Source organism: Anabrus simplex, chromosome 1 (genome assembly GCF_040414725.1).
Source record: "Anabrus simplex isolate iqAnaSimp1 chromosome 1, ASM4041472v1, whole genome shotgun sequence".
Classification (NCBI taxonomy): Eukaryota; Metazoa; Arthropoda; class Insecta; order Orthoptera; family Tettigoniidae; genus Anabrus; species Anabrus simplex.
In genome coordinates, this window is record NC_090265.1 from 549,397,421 (window position 1) to 549,419,497 (window position 22,077).

The 22,077-nt window shown below is 37.0% G+C and overlaps 1 protein-coding gene across 3 annotated transcripts in view; it reads left to right on the forward strand.

The window, feature by feature from the left end:
* LOC136857127 (transcription elongation regulator 1) overlaps positions 1-20,734 on the forward strand; it is a 513,780-nt gene extending 493,046 nt beyond the window's left edge. For all 3 annotated transcript variants that reach the window (XM_067135534.2, XM_067135536.2, XM_067135535.2), the window contains exon 18: positions 18,749-20,734. In XM_067135534.2, coding sequence (XP_066991635.2) covers positions 18,749-18,973 — 225 coding nt within the window. In that variant the 3' untranslated portion in view covers positions 18,974-20,734. The remainder of the gene's footprint in view (positions 1-18,748) is intronic.
* The last annotated feature ends 1,343 nt before the right edge of the window (positions 20,735-22,077 follow it).

Below are 22,077 nucleotides of genomic sequence, written 5' to 3' on the forward strand. Positions count from 1 at the left end.
CTTTGTGATGTCACTTCCTCCTGGCTCATAGTAACTTTAGACCACTTTGGCACAAGAAGGATATTGCTATCTATATTCATGTTATACCGGTTTACAAAAACATCCGATTTTGGCGCTTGGTTCGATTTGGCATGTGACCATCCAATTGAAAGTTGTTCCTAGTTTGCTAGGGAATCATTAAGGCCAAATTGAAAACTGGCACGTTAGTAGTTTGCTCGTTTAAATGTATGTCATTAACAACAGGCAAATTGAATGTTGGGAGAGAGAAGCCTTACAATTTCAAACTTTTATTAATATCTCTAAGAGACAATTGATAAGCTGTATTTTTGTCTGCAGACTTTAAATAAACCTCACTGAAAGAGTTTTTATACATGTCCCATAAGTAACTGGCATTGCAAAGCTAATGGAGTATGCATATATAGGTGAATAAGTGTGTCTCATTTGAAAAGGCGTTTGGAAATCCTATGCTTCCATCAAACAGCATTGCCGCTCTGAATCATCCAAGCTTAATTGCCACATCATTATAGGTTGGATAGGTAATATATTGGTATGTTCCAAGATCTTCAAAGCTTATGGCACCCACAACATGAAGTTAAAATAAGCGCAAGCGGCATTTTTCAGGTTCAGACGGAGAAACGTACATCCGACCTATTACCTTTTTTAATCTTAGTAATTTTTTCCAAATACATTTGCTTTTATCCCATAATGAACGGGTGTTTCGGGATAAATGTATGTTGGATTTTTGTTCAGCTGAAGCCAGGCATTTAGTTGTGTACTTTTTAACTGCGCCTTGTGAAGCATTATCGGAATGAAAAAATACATCTTGTTGGTCTGGTAAATGGATAGGTAAACGGATAGGTAACCGGGCAACAATGTTGCACTGTTCGTGCGTGTTGTAACCAAGAATCCTGTATGCAGCCTTACTTGAATCAACATATCTAGCATTGAAATAACGTAGAAATTTCGTCATAATGTGGTATTCCATCAGTTGGCTTGATTTTCAAGTTTGTGCAATCATGCCCCTTATGAACATATCTATGTATGTATTTGATTCTTGTATGCTTGCACAAATTTCGACATTAATATTGGCCTGAAAGTTCATCAATAGAAATCAGTAGTATGGAACATGAAGTGATTGTCGATTTTAATATTGGTGCCTTGTACACGTTCGGTGTGTGTTCTTGCATTCTGTCGCCTGCAGTAAAGTGGATAGTCATTCACATTTTCTTTAATTTCTGGAACAAAGTATTTTGGAAAATCATTCTTACATCTTATATCTTTCATGCAAATTGAACTGGGATTCAGGAGGCCGCAGGATCCATGTACCATGTGTCTCTTTACTAAGTTGTACAATGTGGTATTATGAGGATCTGGTATTTCTGCAGGAACTCTCTTATTAATACCAGAGATTTCTCTCAATTTAGAACTATCTCAAAGACAAACCAGTAAGTGTAGATGAGATAAACCTCGCTTCTGGAATTCAACCCTGTATAAGAAAGTTTGAACTTCAGAAAAAATTTGCTTTTGATTAATTTAAACGTAAGAATTCCTTTACTTTTGCATGAAAAGCATGAACGAGGACATCAGGTCTATTGTTGGCATTTTCATAAGGTAGTAGTAATTTTTTTTTTGCTAGTTGCTTTACGTCGCACCGACACAGATAGGTCTTATGGCGACGATGGGACAGGAAAGGCCTACTAGGAGTTGGAAGGAAGCGGCCGTGGCCTTAATTAAGGTACAGCCCCAGCATTTGCCTGGTGTGAAAATGGGAAACCACGGAAAACCATCTTCAGGGCTGCCGACCGTGGGGCTCGAACCCACGATCTCCCGGATGCAAGCTCACAAGTAGTAATTTCAGGCCATGTTGGGTTGTGAATTAATTTCGTGTGGCTATTTCTAGCCGAATGCAGCCCTTGTAAGGCAGACCCTCCGATGAGGGTGGGCGGCATCTGCCATGTGTAGGTAACTGCGTGTTATTGTGGTGGAGGATAGTGTTAAGTGTGGTGTGTGAGTTGCAGGGATGTTGGGGACAGCACAAACACCCAGCCCCCGGGCCACTGGAATTAATCAATGAAGGTTAAAATCCCCGACCCGGCCAGGAATCAAACCCGGGACCCTCTGAACCGAAGGCCAGTACGCTGACCATTCAGCCAACGAGGGGTTGTGAATGAAAATAATGAAGATGTCTTGTTTGCTAAATTTTCTCACAATTGCCATTGCATCCTGATAATTTTGCAACATATTTCGTGGACTGCTACTGAAAGTAAAGGGCAAAATAACAATGTGACTGGCTTTTAATATCTCATTTTCCGATCTAACTTGCAAAGTATCAGCAAGACGGACATACATATTGCCCCCATTTTGCCGGGCAGCTCAGCCGGTAAGCAAAAGTCCCAGAGGCGGAACGTTCGCTTACAGGCAACGCTAAATTATTGAGGACAGGGACAACCTAAGGACTGACGACAAATGAAAACACTAAAAAATTATGGGTTTTAACATTTATTAAAAAGAAATTATTAGCACTTTCCAAATTCCATTAATATTTTCAAAATCTTGAATAAAAAATATTTAGCTCTTCCCTGCTGGAATTCATCCACAGTTCTTCATTAAATTGCATTCTGCAAAGATACGAAACTGAGTCTTAATAAATCGTATTAGGAAATTATTATCTGAGAAAATCCTATCTCAAAATATCAAAAATCTAATATTTCAAATTATTATTTAAATTAACAATACTCTGCGATTTATTTTGCAGTGAGTCAAATTTTTACCTCACACGAAAAAATCAAATAAATCATTTCTATTAATTAAGTATTATCCTAATTAATTACTTATGCTTCAAATTATTTAATTATCTTGAAGTCCAATATTCAATTCATTAGATTTTTACTTTTGTGTCAATTGACCTAGTGTTGTGCACAACTCACAATAAAGACTTAAAATTCTTGCATTGTAAAGTTAAACATTTTACATTTTGTGAGCTTAGTTCATTGATGCGATCCTTGCTTAAGTATTTTCCCTCGAAGCAAAGATCCTAATCTATCTTATTCCGTCTTAAAATTGCTTAAAGATTTATATTTGAGCCAAATATGCTCGCCACAAAACAACAACAAAAAAATCGAAAAACTTTACGCACACAGCGTACACATATCATGACGAAATATCACCATGAAATTTACATTTACAAACGAAATCAGTCATTCATCCATCTCACATTCAAGCTTTGGTCCACGGTAATATTATCAAATAGATTTATCGAAACCTATCTCTTGATTTTTAATTTTAAATTTTATTTGAAATATGAGAGTTTCTCCCGATGACAATATCAGACAAGGGCTACCATTACGATCGTCTGGCGTGTGATTGTAACAGGATTATCACTTTTTCAATGAAATAGATTCCACAACAATGTTCCAGGGTAATTTTACAGTAGAAATCATCACTAAAAATTCCATAGAATTGCCTACAGTCATAGATAAATAAGCATTCGCGCATACGGTCTATGAGTCACGACTACATTATTTTTAATCTCCTGTTACCTCAAATTATCGATCAATATGTGCTGCACAAGAAGAAATTATGTTCAAAGACACACTCTCTTCCTTAACTGACTCATGTAATGGACACACAAATAAAACCCTATCTTTAGATCCATTTACAAGTCTCAAAAATATCATCGTAGGCTATGGTTTAATGAAATCATAGATGACTCTATCCTATCTCGAATCTATGATAAACCACAAACACATCAAGGAAAAATCCTAAATTCACAGAACACGTCGATGTTCTGTCCCAAATAATTCAAAAATTATTCCATCATTATTTTATAAATTAATAAATGTTATCGCGTGAGTCAAATATTTTTAACACTTTCCTTGACTTATCATGGGACAGTGAGAACATGTCACGAAGCACTCACACAAATAGAACAAAATATAGATCCCAAATACACTCTCACACACATCAAATCTACCAACACCAGTGAAAGAAGAGTGAAATTCCTAACTACAAAGACTATTAGAAATGATCTCAAATATTCAAGCAAGGACTACGTCTACATAATTATTACAACAGAAAATAGAGAAAAGTATAATTTAAAATCTTAGCTGTAGTAGACTTGGCTTCTGGACTCGGTTGATGATCAGTGAATATTTAACCACACTCCATCTCCAATATTATTCTCCCCTGGGCTGAATTATGCCTCACATTTTAGTTACACATGGCTGCAGCAGGCGAGGACTTAGGACACTTACAAACTCCGTCGTAATGTTGAAGTTCCATTCTTCCGAAATAGTTCAGGACTGCTAATGATCTTCCGTCTTCTGGTGAAAGCTGAAACTAAAAAGTTTGTTTTAGTAATAGTTCCCAACACACACTCGATTCTCCAAGCTGGCACAGTTTTACGTACTTTAAATTTTCCCTCAGATTTATAAAATTAAGGAAATCTGAACTGCTGCGTTTCCAATATTTCCGTATCTCAAAATTTCCTCAGAAGCAGAAAAAAATATCGTCTTTCGTCAAATGAATGCTTGTAATGTTCAACGTCGGATATGCCGTCTCCAATAACACAAGTGCTCTTACAACACGATGACTTGTACTTGTGCGAAGCAATTACTCCCGTAGACAACTGAAGACACGAAAGAGCAAAAGAGCAAATGAGAAAGATTCCCCCAGATACATGGGTATTTATTTCTTCAAGATGTAGGTGTGTTTGTTAATTGAATTTTATTGGCTGAGATTTAGCGATCGGGCTAACCTTGCGATCCAATTGGTTAAATATCATGACGTCAAAATCTCAAAGTATTGATCGCTTTTGGTCTGGTAGAGGTCATGTCCACGTGCTACTCATCTGGTGTCTTCAACAAAGCACAAAAAAAAAAAAACCAGACTCGCTTACACGGCGGGGAAAACCTGTTTCACTGCAGGCTAGCAGACAGTGCAGAGTTGAAATCTCCTTCCTGGATGATAATTTTATGCATTGTTCCACCCCAGTAATAAAATATTCTTTCCATACAAACCAATAACCAATTTTCAAGGGTGCAGTATTGGCATGCAATTTCGCTTATTGATTGCGAGTGAATTTCAGTCTGTCTCCTTCTAATAGTCTGTTGAGAGTTTTAATTTGTGATAGTACATTTTAAGAACGATGGAATTAAACAGTGACACAAGCAAAATAGAAAGAAGGGAGAATCAATGTTTTATTCCCCTTAGCTTTCATGCTACAATCTGTGTGTCCATGTAGGTGACAACAACAAGGGGCTCGTACTTGTGGCACGAGGGTATGAGTGGTTGAGGCAGTAATGAAATTGCTCCATGTCTGTTTAAAGCACTCGGTAGTCCTGAATTTATGACGAAACGAAAACTTAATGTCTAGTCTGATAACTGCAATGGCCAGAACAAGAACAAAATGATGATGTTTCTTTGGATTTACGTGACGATTACTGGCAAGTATGATGAGATAAACCATAAATTTTTAGTCTCTGGCCATTCAGTTTTATCTTGTGACAGAGATTTTGCACAGATCGAGAAACGTAAAAGGATTGAAAATTGTCAAGTTCCTGACCTGGTCAAACTTATGGTGAATGCAACACCGAACAATCAATTTACGGTTACTATGCTTCAACCTGATGACTTCTTTGATTTTAATAAAAGCAGCTGATTCATATATCAATACGACAAAACTAAATATTTCCAAATGCAGCTGGATTAAAGTTCAAAAAGCCGCACCCGGATTCGTCAAGAAGAGAACAGTATTTAATGAATTTGAAGTACTTGCAAGGTTCTCAAGAAAAGGGTTACTACTAATACAATCAAGAACTTGGTTTTACCATCACACCCGTGTCAAAAAAACTTGTCAGCTGAGAAGAAGAGATTTGAAGGAAGAGAATCGAGTATTCTTCGAAGAATTAATCAATTAAAATTGTTTTGTATTCTTAGAAAAACTATACTAGGATTTTCTAACTAGAAGTAAAAAAAGGTAAACTGTAATTAAATGCTTGAAAATGTACTTGGACACTTTTTATTATTATTGTAGAATTACTGAAATAAACAGTTAAAATTAATAAAAGGTTGAGATTTTTCATTGGCACTTACCTCGTTCTTGCTGACAAAAAATGTGGCACTTAACACGTTCTACATTTTGCTGAGTAAAATTTTATGTTTTATTGATACGAGAAAGGAAATTAAGAAAAAAATGCAATAGGAATATGAATCTTACCCTAGATATTAAATAAAAAATATGGTTAAGGTTCTTTATCAAAAAATTTTTGACAAAAACAAAAAAATTGAATAACTCAAAATCAACAGTTTGGTACTTAGCCCATTATTGATGTCCAGTCTTCAAGTGTGTAATTCTTCCTAAAGAATTTAAAAAAAATTCATAGCATTAGGTAATAGAATGTTGTTGATAGTTATACTGAATATAGGCCTACTGAAAATATACTGGAATTTTAAAACTGGAACTCAGTAGACACCCTGGTCAATTAGGTGGGCAATGTTTGTGACAGAGAAATGAGAGGAAAGAGACCAGTAGAAAGACCAAAATATCAAATGAGATGATGTAGAGGAACAGAAACTCTACTCTGACAGAAAGAAATAGCGAGCACTTGTTCAACACACCCGGGAAACTGTAGCTGGAAAATATTGATTATGATTAATGTTTGTCTAGTCATCGTGAAATACTCTCTGCAAACAACGAGTCCACGACTGACTGCACAGTTATGTAGACCTCAGCGAGGAGACGTCATATCAGGTGGCGCGTGCATGCGTGTACACCCTGTAGAATTCCTGTCATGTACATGGCCGGCAGTGCACCAGCATGTGGGCTTGAAGTACTGGTGAGCGCATTATCCAATCACAATGCTATATTTTCTTTAATAATTTAAAAATATACAGCAATAAATTTTATGCTTTTAAAGACACTGCAAATCTGCAGGCCAAGAGCTTTGGTCAGAATGCCAATTGGTTCAACTGTTCTCTCAAAATCGATGTAACAAAAATCAGCCTAGTGTTTTAAATATATAGATTATTATTATTATACAGCTCTGTCTCTTTCATTTACCAACCATTAGTTTCCTTTCTGGGTTGGGGTGGTAGAATAACATCCACGGTATCCCCTGCCTGTCATAAGAGGCAACTAAAAGGGGCCCCAGGGACTGTTAAAATATTTAAGAAAAGACTAGGTGAACAACTGATATGCATTATGCCTAACTGGACAAATGCCTTAAATGTATATGAGGATTGATTGATTGAGTGTGTGAGTGAGTCAGTCAGTCAGTCAGTGTGGGTCGGTATCCACAGCTTAGCTGAGTCCAGGTATTGCTTCAACTCACTTGTGCCGAGCTCCTTTACTTTCATTTATTGTAATCGATCTTCCTCAGTCAACTTTTGTTCTTTTCCGACCTCGTCGGTATTAGGTTTCCAAGGCCTAGGGAGTCTTTTTATTTTCACGCCCTTTGTGGCCCTTGTCTTTCTTTAGTAGACACTTTCATTTTTCGAATTGTCAGTCCCCTTCCATTTTTTTGTTTGTATTAATAGAGGATGTGATAGTGACTAGCAATTTCGCCATTTAGAGAAAATTCTGGCAAATTTTAATTTATGACTTGATAAATTTGGTGAGCCAAGCAGTCAAAGTCGACACTAGCATTGCACTTCGCATAACCACGTGGGAGCATGATGCATTATATACATGTATTCATTTTAAGTAGTGACATCTGAGAGATGACTCATTTGCATGTGTGGAGCATGAGGTTGTATTATTTTCGGAAGACTGATTGTCCCACCTTCACACGTCCTGTAAGGGAATGGAGATAGGTAATTAATTTCGCTGTGATGAGATTGATGAGTTGATGACAACATTTGAATCACTTTTCATTTGGTTATTTCTAAAGCATTCACTATTTGATTGCCTCATTCATTTGAATAGCATTTCAAATAAATAATGGAATAAAATGAAATAATCAAACAAGCAATTATTTCATATTCGATTACATAACTATCTGAGATATTACTGTGGACACCTGAAGATCCCCTCCTATACCAACCATATTGCATTCCTCATCTTGTTAATAAAATGGTTTTGCTGTTACAGTTCTGCTCAGAAAAATCTTACTCCATTATTAACATTTCCTAGTCATTGTCACTTTTCCATCAAAGCAAGATTTCTTTCTAGTAGAGATCAGTATTTATACTTTTCTAGAGTAACATAACAGATCAGAGAACTAAAAGTTTCATGCTTTGAGCATAAACTTTAGACCTTGTCAGGTTTCTCTGTCTTCAGGCCTATTAAAAATAATTACCATTATCCACTCCAAATCTCGTGCTAATCATATTGCTGTATTATTGCCACCAGTGAGTTGCTTCTGTTTTAATTTAATTCATTCTTCTTTTTTTTTTTTTTTTTTTTTTTTTAATGATGATTATTTGCCCTCCACTACCTCATTCAGCTATATTTCTATCCTTGTTCTCATCCCTGATGTGAAACTTTACCTGAATGTTTTCATCTGCATAAAGGAGGTTTTCAAAATATTCTGTCTAACCAATCTGTTCTTCTCAAGGTTGTATGGTGAATTAGCCTGACTTAAGCTAAACATTCTGTATTTCCCTCTTTCCTTCAAGCTTCACCTTGCTGTCTAACATTTCCTCTTTAATCCTACTACACTGATTTTGTTTTTTCAGTTATTTGTATGACTGGCTGTGAGCTTGTATTCGAGAGATAGTGGCTTCAAACCCCACTGAAGGTGGTTTTTCATAGTTACACATTTTCCCACCAGGTAAATGCTGGGGCTGTACCTTAATTTTTTTTTTTCTTGTGGCTTTACGTTGGACCGACACAGATAGGTCTTATGGCAACGATGGGATAGGGAAGGGCTAGGAGTCAGAAGGATGCATCCGTGGCCTTAATTAAGGTACAGCCCCCCAGCATTTGCCTGGTGTGAAAACGGGAAACCACGGAAAACCATCTTCAGGGCTGCCGGCAGTGGGATTCGAACCCACTATCTCCCGGATGCAAGCTCACGGCTGCGCGCCCCTAACCACACGGCCAACTCGCCCGGTGTACCTTAATTAAGGCCATGACCACTTCCTTCCAACTCCTAGCCCTTTCCTGTCCCATCGTCGCCATAAGACCTATCTTTTTCTATTAAAGAAACTATTTAAAATAGTTTTGTGTTGGGTCCACCTTGTCAATACACTTTTAGTTATTGAAAATTGGTTTATTCATTCATACATGTTTCAGGAACAATATGCATTCCCTTCATCAGTGAAGTAAGTACGAATGAATAAATAATTTTCAATTATTAAAAGTGTATTGACAAGGTAGACCCAACAGAAACTATTTTAAATAGTTTCTTTAGCAGATTTAGACAAGTCAATACAGGATCAAATCAAAATACCTATTGTGGTTAAGTTTATGTCAGTGCGACGTAAAGCCAATTGCAAAGAGAAAAAATCTACATAAGTGTAGCAGCTTCTAACAGTTATAATTGGTATACTATTGCATTGTAGGAAGAAAACATGTTTCTGAGGTAGAGCACAATATATTCTACATTGCTAACCATGTAAAAATCCGTGGGTTTTTTTTTTTTTTTTTTTTTTTTTTTCCCCACAGTTATTAACAAACAAAACATGTTTCAGAAGTGAGAAGATTTATTTTATTCTGTGGGTTCGACAGGTACCCCAATAACCACCACCACCACCAAATCTGTACCTCCACCCCCTCCTGCCTGTGATAAAAAGTATCTTGGACTTCCTAGGGTTAACACAATATTGTGTCTATGTGGAAAAAGGATACTACATAAAATATGAAAGCACAAAGGACTAACTCCACATCTTTGTACACTGCGATTTTTGGTTGATATGTACATTGTTTGATACTCAAGGATCAAGGATTTTTGAAGTCATTGCTGTTATTTTAAGTCTTCAAACTTGAATTTAAAATTACATACAAATTACAGTAAAACTTGCTCAAAGCGGAATCGCAAGGGTCTGAGTTTCTTTTCCGAATTAGACAAGTTTCTGGATTGAACAAAATTATACAAAAAGATTCACAAATTACTTACCCTGATCCATTAGTCTAGTTTTGGTGATGCAAATCTCAGTAACATAATATCATGATGTACAGTAGGTTTTTATTACTCTTGCATAGGCCTGCACTATAACACACTCAACATATTATGTATAGTATGTACTGTGTATACCGTACCCAATGAAAACCGGATAATTTCTGCCTTATTCCACATGTTTAATAGACAAACTACATTATACATATCATCGTTGTCAGGACAAAAACCTCCTATGTGATAATAATTTTGGAGATATACTCGCCCGCAGCACAGACATTATGAAGAGCGAGAATGCCTTGATAATATGCACACGGTATTGAACCTGAGATGACAGAACCTTACCGATCAAAGTTCTAAGCTAAAATATTTTAGATAGGTTTTGTCCCAGCAGCAACAATATAACACATTACACACAGTACCATATTTGTCAAATTATTCCTTCTTCCACATGATTAACAAACAAACCTGTTTCACCTACCTTGATGTTATGTCTTTCTCATTGTAGTCTTTAGCTGAAGAAGTCACGGTGAATTGACTTGACAGCAAATTTCATAATGTCCCTAACATACTTACACCCGTCGGTTGGGTGGTAAAATTTAGGTTCTCAGGGTGAATATGACAATTTCATTCATGAATACGGTTTAAAGTATCCGTAGGTTCCGCTGAAGAGTGAGCATAATCGCTTGTAAGCCAATCTAACTCCCAAATGATAGCAGATAATCCAATATCTCTCATATCATCTCATAAATTATTACTATAATCGTATATCCCATCTTAATACTACATATCATTACCTACTTTCGGAAAAAAAAACGCAGGAATTGCCCTAATACTAGTTTATTAGCATGCTAATGCGGTATTAAACAAAATTATCTTGATTTGGAAATCGTAGAGAAAAGAAAAACATATTATGTTACATATTTAGTTTCAAATACAGTATTTTCTCAATTAACATTATTGAAGTTGGGATTTCTTTCATCTTTCATCCATAACTTTCCGTTAATAACTTGTTAACTCATTACAATCCGTCATTATTACACAAAAGCAGTTCTAGGGGGTAAATGAGGTTTGATTATTATAGGAGGATAGGGTATTCTTCATATTCATTTTTGTTGTATTTTTATGTTAGCATTTCGGAATACGAGATAATTAATAAGTTCCCTTTTATGTGGTATCAACTGACCTTCCACATTAAATTACTATATTCATAGTAATCCCAAGCAAATATAGTCATATTTATGCATTTACACCAGTGAAAATCAAATATCTTATCATTAAGTGCCATTCATAGAATTATCAATCAGTATAAATTATGCAATTCGTGCTGTACATTCACATATTCATGTGCTACTATCATTGAAGAACATTCATATTATTTACCGCTGTGCCATTACTATATTGTAATTCAATACCATTCTACCTTCTCATTGGAAAACAATCATTCAGTACGGCGATGTCTCTTACTATCCCTACATCTACTCCGTTAAATATGTGAGACTCATTTAGGCTTTCGTAAACTTTCATAACATACTACCATTCGACATTAATTCATTTGGACTGTACCTACATACTCAAATAAACATAACTTAACTTTGCAGCTAGCGCCTTATTTACCATACAACATCCATAATTGACATATGAATCCGTAACAACTACTTCCTGCCATTACTCACATAATAAAATATAATATCTTCCCATACCATCATTATTTCACGTTTCTTTTATATCTCTTCTTATAACTTCATTCGCATTCATAATTCTCAACTCATTCCTTCTAAAATAACATCTCTGTTACGGTATTCAAATCCATCGACGTCATATTCTTCTTACTTAATTGCAAATTCCCAACATACAATCCATTTCTTCTTACAGTACAGCCATAATTACCTTGTCTGCCGATCTGGTCTCTTCAATATGTAGGTTTTACTCTGCAGTGCAATTATTCCGATGCTAATCTCACCTAGTTCAACACTAATGACCTTTCCGAGTAGATTGATACATAACCATCAATATACACATTCCGTTCAAGCTTACAATAATCTAAATTCACATTAGGGATATAACTATCATTCAAATTGGCACGCGTTTGCGGTTAACTTCTCAAAATCTAGCATTGTGAATCACATAATGGCACATACACTTTATCTGTAGGCAATTTCACATGTTCTACAATTTTTTTTTCATCAATAACGAATAATTTTAGAATGAAAATATGGGAATCTTATTACTTAGCTCGATCCGATTGTGTCATCTGCTTGCTTCTGCTGGTTTCACGCCATCTCTGCACATCAGCTCCCGTCTCCGTCTACTTCACAGCTTGGCAATGGTCTGGGCATCTCGGCTTGAGCTACGGCATCCAGGGCGGCCTTTCCTCCACCATTTTAAGCGTACATCATCATATCGCCGGTTTCCATGCAATAAGAAGGTAATATTAGTTGGGCGAAATGAACAGTTAGATCTTCCATTATAAGTCTTCTAACATATATGAATGGTTATTGGTATTCCTTAATGCTTCAGAAATGTTCTCTAAATATATATCCAATAAGGCTTTTTCTCATAAAATATATTGTCAGCTGAGTGTTGACTAATGCTCGTAACTAATATTTCTGTTGTTCTTGATGGTATTATGCCGCTTATTTTCTCAGCTTTATACTGGATCGTATCTTTTTCTGTCTCCTATATCTTAAAATGCGATGTATGCGTATTTCCTTATTCTCGGTTTATCTTGCACGCGTCAATGACTAAATCCAGCGCTAAGATGAATGTTATCTCTCGGTTTTCCTTCCGTACGTTGACTCAGCTCTTCTTGATTTGCAGTACAGTTTTACTATTTTTTCCAAACTCGATCTTCACTTTCAAAGTAGTTAAGAATTTGGACCATAGTTGTTTCATCAAAGAACCTCTTTTTTCGCCAGTCTTCATAAGTCTACGCCTTCTAATTACGGTCAGTTCGCATCTTGGATTCATCTCATAGATGTTCGCACTGTTTGAAGCTACTCCGCACCATTTTCTCCGCTCCATCTGCATGTCAACGATCATTTCAACTGTAACGTAATGGTACATACTCAATAGCTTGTTCATGAGTGTGTATTTTTTCCTGACTTTCTCTTTCCTCTTCGTCCCTCAGATTATCATCTTCTTCACTCTCGTACGGTGGATCTTCAGAAGCTGTACAGCAGACTGGAAACTGTAGTGAGTAGCAAGTTGCTCGTCGCTGCAAATTTGTCTACATTACATGCAAATTTCCATTGTTGGCCCAGCATAGATATCAGTGCAACATTTTCAGTCGCTTCCTCAGCTGTGCCGACGTCATTTTCTGCAAATCCCGCTTTTGCAAAACACTTTACGACTGTCCGAGGTTTGATCTGCTTCATAGCCAAACTGATCCAGTTGACAGCATCCAGTATGAAAACTGAGCGTGCAAGGGAGTAGGTGTTGTCAGCTGTATCAACATTCTTGATCAATGACTGCATCAATAAACGCCTGTAGTGAAATTTAAAGGTGTAAATCACTCCTTGGTCCATAGGTTGAACAGAGCTGGTTGTGTTCGGTGGAAACCAGGGTAGCTTGACATTGGAAAGCAATTACATGTGGGTGACAAATGGCATTGTCATGAAAAAGAATAACTTTGCGATTTTCGTTCTTCATCCTACAATTAAATTCATTTAGCCATTCTTCCATTAAAGCACTGGTCATCCAGGCTTTCCCATTGCTCCTTCAGGTTACCGGAAGCTTGCGCAAGTCCAAGTTTTTAAAACACGTTGGTTTTGCTGGTACCCCGATTACCAGGGACTTTTCCATTTTCCCCTCCATGTTACGGCATAACAGTACTGTAAGTTTTCTGAAACCTGAAAAGGAACCTTCGGACCCCAAAAGTTTCAGACCAATCTCCTTACTCTGCTGCCTATATAAAATAATGGAAAGAATGTGTTGCTCAATCACTAGGAGTAGTAGACCAAGTCCTAATCCCTCAGCAATGTGGCTTCCGCCCAGGAAAGAGTTGCACAGCATAGATTTTACATCTATCCCAGCACATTGAGGACGGGTTTGAAATGAAGAAGATCACTGGTGTGGCTTTTGTGGATCTCTCAGCCACCTACGATACAGTAAATCACAGGATATTATTACACAAGCTTTATAGAATGATTAGAGACATCAGGGTAACCAAGATGTTAGCTACTCTGCTGGAAAATTGTTGCTTTTTTGTTGAATTTCAAGGATGCTGAAGCAGATGGATAAATGAAAGGAATGGACTACAAGGCAGTGTATTGGCTCCTATTCTTTTCAGCATCTACACTAATGACCAGCCATTACCAGAAAATACTAAAAGCTTTATCTATGCTGATGATCTTGCACTTAATACTCAAACTGATGCCTTCGATGAAGCAGATATCTCTTTAACCGCCGTAGTAGAAGAGCTAGGTAACTTTTACGAGGAAAACCAACTCAAACCAAATCCAGCTAAGACTCAAATTTATGCATTCCATCTGCAGCATGCACAGGCCTCTCAGGAACTCAAAGTACTATGGAAAGGGGGCTTACCGGAACACTGCTATACACATCAGCTCTAGCTCTATGCTACTCTGCAGGAGAATGTGCCTCCGTGGTTTGGTACAGTTCAGTTCATACGAAGCAGGTAGACATCGCTCTAAATGAAAGCTGCAGGATCATTACTGGATGTTTGAAACCTACACCCATTGAGAAGATCCAATTTTTAGCTGTTATTGCTCCCGGTGAGATTCGTAGGGAGGTAGCAGCTAACAAAGAAAGGCTCCAATCATCTTTTTCAGAAGCACATTCTCTCTATGAATACCACCCAGCCACACAGAGGCTAAAATCTACAAAAAGTTTTCTCCGCACATCAGTTAACCTTGAGGGGAAAGCAGAGAATGCTAGGGTCAAAATGTGGAAAGAAAGAATCAACCACCTTTCCAACTGGATAGAGCCAGAGGAAAGTCTTCCATGTGGACACCAGGAGAAGTGGACAGTGATGAAAGCCCTTAACAGACTCCGTACAGGAGTATGTAGAACAAAAGTAAATTTGCAGAAGTGGGGTTTCTCAAGTGATTCATCACTTCGTGATTGCGGAGAGCAGCAAACGATCCAGCATCTACGTCAGTGTGTTTTATGTCCCTCAATGTGCACTATGAAAGACGTGATAGCAGCCTCTCCCAATGCTGTTGACGTCGCTCAATACTGGGGAGGAATCATCTAGTTCTCGAATTATTGCTTTTTCTGTGATTGTATAATAAACCTGTATATTTGTATAATAGGAATGTAGATCTCATGTTTTTTTTTAATTTCTGTATGTAAAGTTGGTACTTCTGACACAAATAAATAAAGAAGTACTCTAAGTCTTTCTTTCGACACTTTACCCCCACCACACTTTTCCCCACGAAACGCAAGTGACTTTGAAGGCAAGGCTCGAAAAAACAATCCTGTTTCGTCGGCATTGAAAATGTCTTTAGGTTCATAGCCAGAAATTAAATTTTGCAGCTTCGTTTTCCACTCTGCTACTACATTTCCATCCACGTCTTTGGACTCGCCACAGACTTCATTCAATACGATATTGTATCTTGTATTGAAACTCTCCAGCCACCCAGTTGGTGTTTTAAAGGCTGTGTTGCCAAGTGATTTAGTAATGGCAAGAGCCTCATTCTTTAGCATAGGACCGGAAGGTTTCTCGAACGAGTACTGATGAACCATTCCCACACTAAGTCATTGATTTCTTTATTGCGTGTTACCTTAGATTTCCTTTTCATTTGTCCATTCCCCTCCATCCACTGCTTAGTAATGTCCTTATGTTTTAAAGTCTCATAAACTGGAGTTTTTCCACATCTGAAACGTGACATAATTTCACACACAGACAACTTTTCCTTTTCACTTGCTTCAATAACTTTCACTTTCTCGTTCAGTGTCAGTGACGTATATTTCTTAGCCATCGTGCTGTCTTCAAAACTGACACAAATTTACTGATGGGACAGAAAGTAAGGGAACTGTTTACTTTAGAATTGGGCTCAAGTTGTATATCAAGATAAAGATCTCTACAAACCATGGCAAGAGTCAGGCAATTAGTGGAGATTTAAATCCCATTCTACCAGGAATTTGGGAAACCTGGATCTCGTTAGAGCAGCGTGTTACGGTTTGTAAACACCTGACTCTTCCCCTGGCAAAATATTTATGTACCTGCAGTACCGGGTATGGCTAAATAAATTTCACAGCTAAAGCATAATTTCGGCATTATACAGTAATTATTTTCATAATTTCTTTCCGTTTCCACGTTGAATAGATTCCGCTTTATACAACATAAATAACATGCAAAGCCATATCCAGTGTGCCGGGACCATAACTGGATGGTATTATGCATCACTTGACCAAGCGCCAAAAGTAGATTTTGAGATATTGACACAAACGCAATATCATTTGTATTAATTCATACTTCCTGTTAAATGTGAGGTATTATATACCAAAATGAAGATAAAAACATAAATTTTCTTCTTATTGTATTCTATTTAGGGATGTTTGAAGTATACTGTCGTAATCTGAGATAATGGTGCTTGGTCACTTGATGCTTTATTGCGGTTACATTCGTTTTTTGTTCTGCATCTCTTGACCAACAAATAAAATTGGCATTATTTAGTGATCAATCTGACTCAAAATTTTAGTGCAGTGTAAAATATGGTTACTTGTTAACTAATTTTATTGCTAATTTAAGTACAGGATTAAATTATACATGACAGAGAAAACATGAATTTTAGAATATACAGTTGTACAGAAATTACACTGGTAGATCATAGTATTAAGCCATCATAAACACACAGTTTCTCCAAGTGTATTATAACGCAGGATTTTAAGAATTTTAGTTCAAAATCCATATTTTACAATCAAACCCATCTATATCTTCGTCTATTCCAGGATCACTAAACAAGCAGTTATAGAAAGGCTTAGCTTCATTGGGAATTAGCTCCATGAGAGAGCACAAGTCGATCAGTTTCGGTTCTGAAACTGGTTTTCCATTGAGCCATAACAGAGTGAGCAGACCATGTAGAGCTGATCCATTTTCATTCTGAAGCCGCGACCAACTGTAGATTTCTTAATGTTCACTTCAACAGTGTGTTCTGCATCAAAATGCATTTTGAAGATATTGCTAAAAGGTTTATCTTTCTTCAACTCTATTTCTCTCACAGGCAGCCAGTTTACCTTCTCACTGTTTGTGCCTGTCTTCCTGTTTACAATGTGCTTCTCCAGATGAACTGTACTATGAAAATCCGGTCCGGTCATTCTGTGCACAACAAGCGGGGTCTTCTTTGGGCACATCTTCATTGCATTTATGTAGTTTTCAGCGGTATAGAGGCGCTGCTGAAATTTGAAAACACGTTCTACATCTCCAAAGTCGCTGTCGTTAGGGAGGAAGCTATGGCCTGGAAATAGAAATATTTGTGTAATCTTTTCAATGGTAGGGTGTTGTTCCAGAACTGTTTTCAGAAGTAGAACAATCTTTGTATTACGATTCTGGTCTCCGCAAGAATCTGACCACAATATGACTTCTTTGGCTTTGTGCACGTTTTCCATGAGATGCTTGTTCAAGCAGGATCCTACCTCCTGAGCCCCCCTGTCCCGCTTCTCCTTCCAACCAGACATAACAATTACCTTTATTATCTTTCCCACTATGAATCTCTAAGTTATATAGCCTAACCACAACTGGCACCTGTAAAAAAACCACATATGTGGGAATACGGGGCAATGGCAGTTTTTTCAAGGTCAAAACAAAACGTTCCCTGTTTCATCCAACTTCGATTTTTCCATATCGGAGGATTTTAGGTTGTGGGCATATGCTGTAGGGAAGAAAACCTGTATGGGAATCTGCTACGCGGGAATCTACATTTAGCATCACATGACCAAGCGACTGCATGCTTGTCGCGTGGTCATTTGATGCGTAATTCATACTCAGAAATGGTGGTTGGTCACTTAATGCAAAACTTCAATTTAATGATTGAGAGGTTGGCGTGTGGTCAAAATTCATTTCCCGCGAAATCGTATTGAGAATAAAAGTCCGAACAATAATCTGTGTTAAGTTTACACCTTTAGCTACCAGATGGTGCAGTAATCTGAAAAAAAAAAATCCATTTTGGCGCTTGGTCAGTTGATGCATAACACCATCCAACTTTTGTACCCATTGGACAAGTTTACGCTTTATAGATGTTCCGCTTTGAGCAAGTTTTACTGTATTATGAAGGACAGCTGAACTTAAACTCACATGTTCATGTTTCTGTAGATGCCTCTTACCTTGTTTTCCTCAAATTTGCTCGTGCAGCCTTTCTTTCATATTAATAATGTATCTGTCATTCAGAATTTATTGCTTAGTTGTGGATCAATTAGTGGTCGATACTGCGATTCTCCATAATTTTTCATGTTTTCTGCTGATTGTTCAGACTCTAACTTGATTAGAAGATAATATGTGTGATACTATAATAATATTGTTCATTGTTGTGTGCTGATATTGGTACGTTTGGTATGAATTGACTCTATTTTATTGAGGAAACAATTGCAGCATTTACTATTGAGGGAGGAATAAATATGTTGGTTTTTTTTTTTTTTTTTTTTTTTTTTAACTGTCAGTTTTCCAGCATTATTCTTCAGAGACTTTCATTATCTTTACTATGCTTACATTTCTTTTTTATTTTCAGGAAACAAAACTGATAAATCACAAATCGTACAAAATGGTTCAAGAGAATGAACAACATATTCGTGAGATTGAAGATATTTTGAAGAAAGATAAACGTTATTTGGTGTTAGATTATATGCCAGAGGAGAGGACCAAGCTGATAGTCACTTACTTGGAGGATTTGGACAAACGTGGTCCACCTCCTCCTCCAACAGCTTCAGAGCCAACTCGGAGACCTACGAAATGATGTAGTACTGAGGACTTGTCTGTTGTACAACACTGACATTCCTTAGTGAATGTGTGCTAGCCTGTTAGGTGCTAAGGATGGGCATATTGAGACACACATGCCCTGCAAGGGAGTCTCATAGCTGAACATGTTTGGAAATATTCAGTATGCCAACATAACTTTGATTTTTTGTGTAATGTTTGAAAGTTGGCTTGATGTTGAAACACGTCTCACTGTCTCGATAAAGTATCATTGTTATGTGGGACCTCTTCTATATTGGACAATTGTTAGGATGGAATTGGTATGACTGAATCCAGTTCTTCAGATCTATCAAAGGAAATCGCAGATACACATTTCTTATAAACCTCCGTATTTCAGTTATTGAGATTCTTAGACTTTCCTATCTTCCTCATTATAAAACATATTGTTCATGCGTTAATCTCATCACATGAAGTGGAAACTGTAAGTGCCGTGGTGTATATCTTTAGAAGAGAGTTTGGTCTAAATACAGTATTCTGCAATCTCTTTTGAAGATTGCAAAGATCCAGGTTGGAATGCAGAGGAGCACTTTTTGTATTTCGGTCTAGAAGGAACTCCCTTTGTTAATAAACTTTGATGTTGGTTGCTTAAGATTACATTGTTGTATCTAAGTGATTTTTAAGCTAATTCTGTGCTAAGACAGAAACTAGAAAGCATGAATTGAGTCTGGTAAAGAAGACAAAGGACATGTATGTATACAATAGTGATTATTGTGTCCCTCTTCTCCAAAATCACTTCTCTTCCATATAATCATCTCCATTATTAATCCTGTCTGTAATATTTCCTATGTTTTGATTTCCTTTATGTTTGATTGTATAAATATTTTCTTCAACTTCTGCAATCAGTCCTATATTCTATAGGAAAGAATGTTCATTTTCATCCTGAAACTGTGTGTAAGTCATGTCATTGTTTTAGAGACTTGAGGACCAACCTTCTTCATCCTCTTACGGATGAATCAAGGGATATTTCGTAGGTGATTCATTGTTTTGCTAAGCTTTTTATACCAAAACTAAAGTGTTGATAATTTCAATTCAGTGAATGGTTGTGTGCAATCCAGATAATGTACATCAGAGCAGCAGCTAGAAGATAGCAATTCAAGTTCTGGCGGAAGAAGTAATTTTAATGCATTGTGAACGTATTACAAATGTTCCTCTTATTGTTTAGTGTGTAAGACAGGGTACTTTTGAAGTTTTTGCAAAGTGAACTTGGAATGTTGAGGAGATTTATAAATATGTATACAGTATATTGAATCCTTCCTAATTGGCATAATTTTCTCAATGAGAAGTACTACTCAGTCAGTCTTTTAGTCTTTCTTCTTGGGATGTGTTTGATAGCCCAAGACAAATTTATCAAGGAATATTTGGGACCACAAGGAAAAAAAATCCTGTTTTAAAGACTTGAGCTGAGCTAGTTACCTGTCATAGTGCAGCATGCTGTGCAGTCAACTGATTACTTCCTTTATGAGCTTTTAGACGGCATTGACTGATTGTTCTATGCTTGAGCTGTCTCAGGCAAGAAGAGCATTTATTGAAATAATACCAGTAATTGTATATTGTATAAATTGTCATTTCTTTCATTCTGAGCTTTGAGTAGATTGTCTGTTGGTGGATATTTTAATGAATCCTCTTGTATGTATGTATTGTATGTATGTTTGTTTGTAGTAATTTGTATGATTGACTAGAGAGAGATCTATTGCTAAAAGGAATTATCTTATAAATAAAGTATTTATACTTATGCATTTTCCTTTATCTGTTCTACTTTCAATCCTGGAAAGCTCCTGTGAAATGTATGAGTGGAGGTATACGTAAGGGGTATTGTGATATGTCTGGATTATTTGCTTAAACATATTTATGGAAAAAGGAATGATACCAAATTCATCTTAACATAGGCCATGAATCATTGCCTTATTTTTTGTCTGTACCTCATTCAAATTAGTTCAGTGCTATAGCGGATAAGGGCTTTGCATCCTTAAGCGTTGTTAATATTAGAACTATACAGTAGAAGTCAAATAGTATGTCAAAGTTGTATTGAAATGTTATTAATGTAGTGGAATTCAAGATTGTTACTATTTGAAAGAACAGAATGCTTTTCTGTTTTAATTGTAGTGACATTTAAAAATTGTATACAGTAAACATCCGGTTATGCAGACTAATGAAGGGGAGAATGTGCACAGTTTGTTTTTAAGAAACGCGCATAATCCAATTAAATGTGAGAGGAGTTTCTTCGCAGCTCAACATATTTTCCTTGTAGTCAAAACTTAATTGTAATCAGTCTTGTTGACCCACATATTCAAGCAACGTCTCTCAGTACTGCAACACAGCGCTATTTCTCACAATCCCAGCACGATACTATTCCCACCTTCTCCCCTCTCATTTCTCTTGGACCGGATTGTCTGTAGCCACACGCACGGTGTCTTTGTTAGGTGTTGGAAGATGGATTCAGAGGAGACTATCGTCAACCATCCTTTGATATTGCCTTCATCAATGTTTCTGAATGCTCTCTCATTGGAGGGCATACCCATTATGTCTGACTTCTGTACATATGTCATGAGTACAGTGCTGTGTCTTCTGTACAACCTTAAGGAGTTATTTTCTTCATTTAGCAGTATTTTGTATAAATGGGCTGCAAATGGAGTCTTGAAGAGTCATCTCCAAGGAGACAAGCAGAACCATCATGTAAGTAAACAAGGAAATTGTATGCCACTAAGAGGGGGAGGTCAGAACTATGGGGTCACTGATGTCGTTCAAACTTCAGGAGGTTGATCTAAGTCAAATATAAACATATACATGTCTTATGATTTGTGCTGTTGGTCTTTATTTCATGATAAGGACCCTGTAAGTATAACGGCCTGCATATTGTTGACAAGTAACAGATGAGTATCTGTAGTACCGGTGGTCCAGACTTCCGTGCAGACTTCTCAGGTTCTAGGTGCCCCAAGGCTGTACTCTTTTCTTCGTTGTCCTTATAGACTAGGAAATGTAAAATGTATCATAAACTTGTTTACTATGGTCCTGTCTTGTCATGCATGGCTTGACAAATCTTAACTTTTTCTGTTACTTTTATGACCACGGCTACAGTTGTGATAA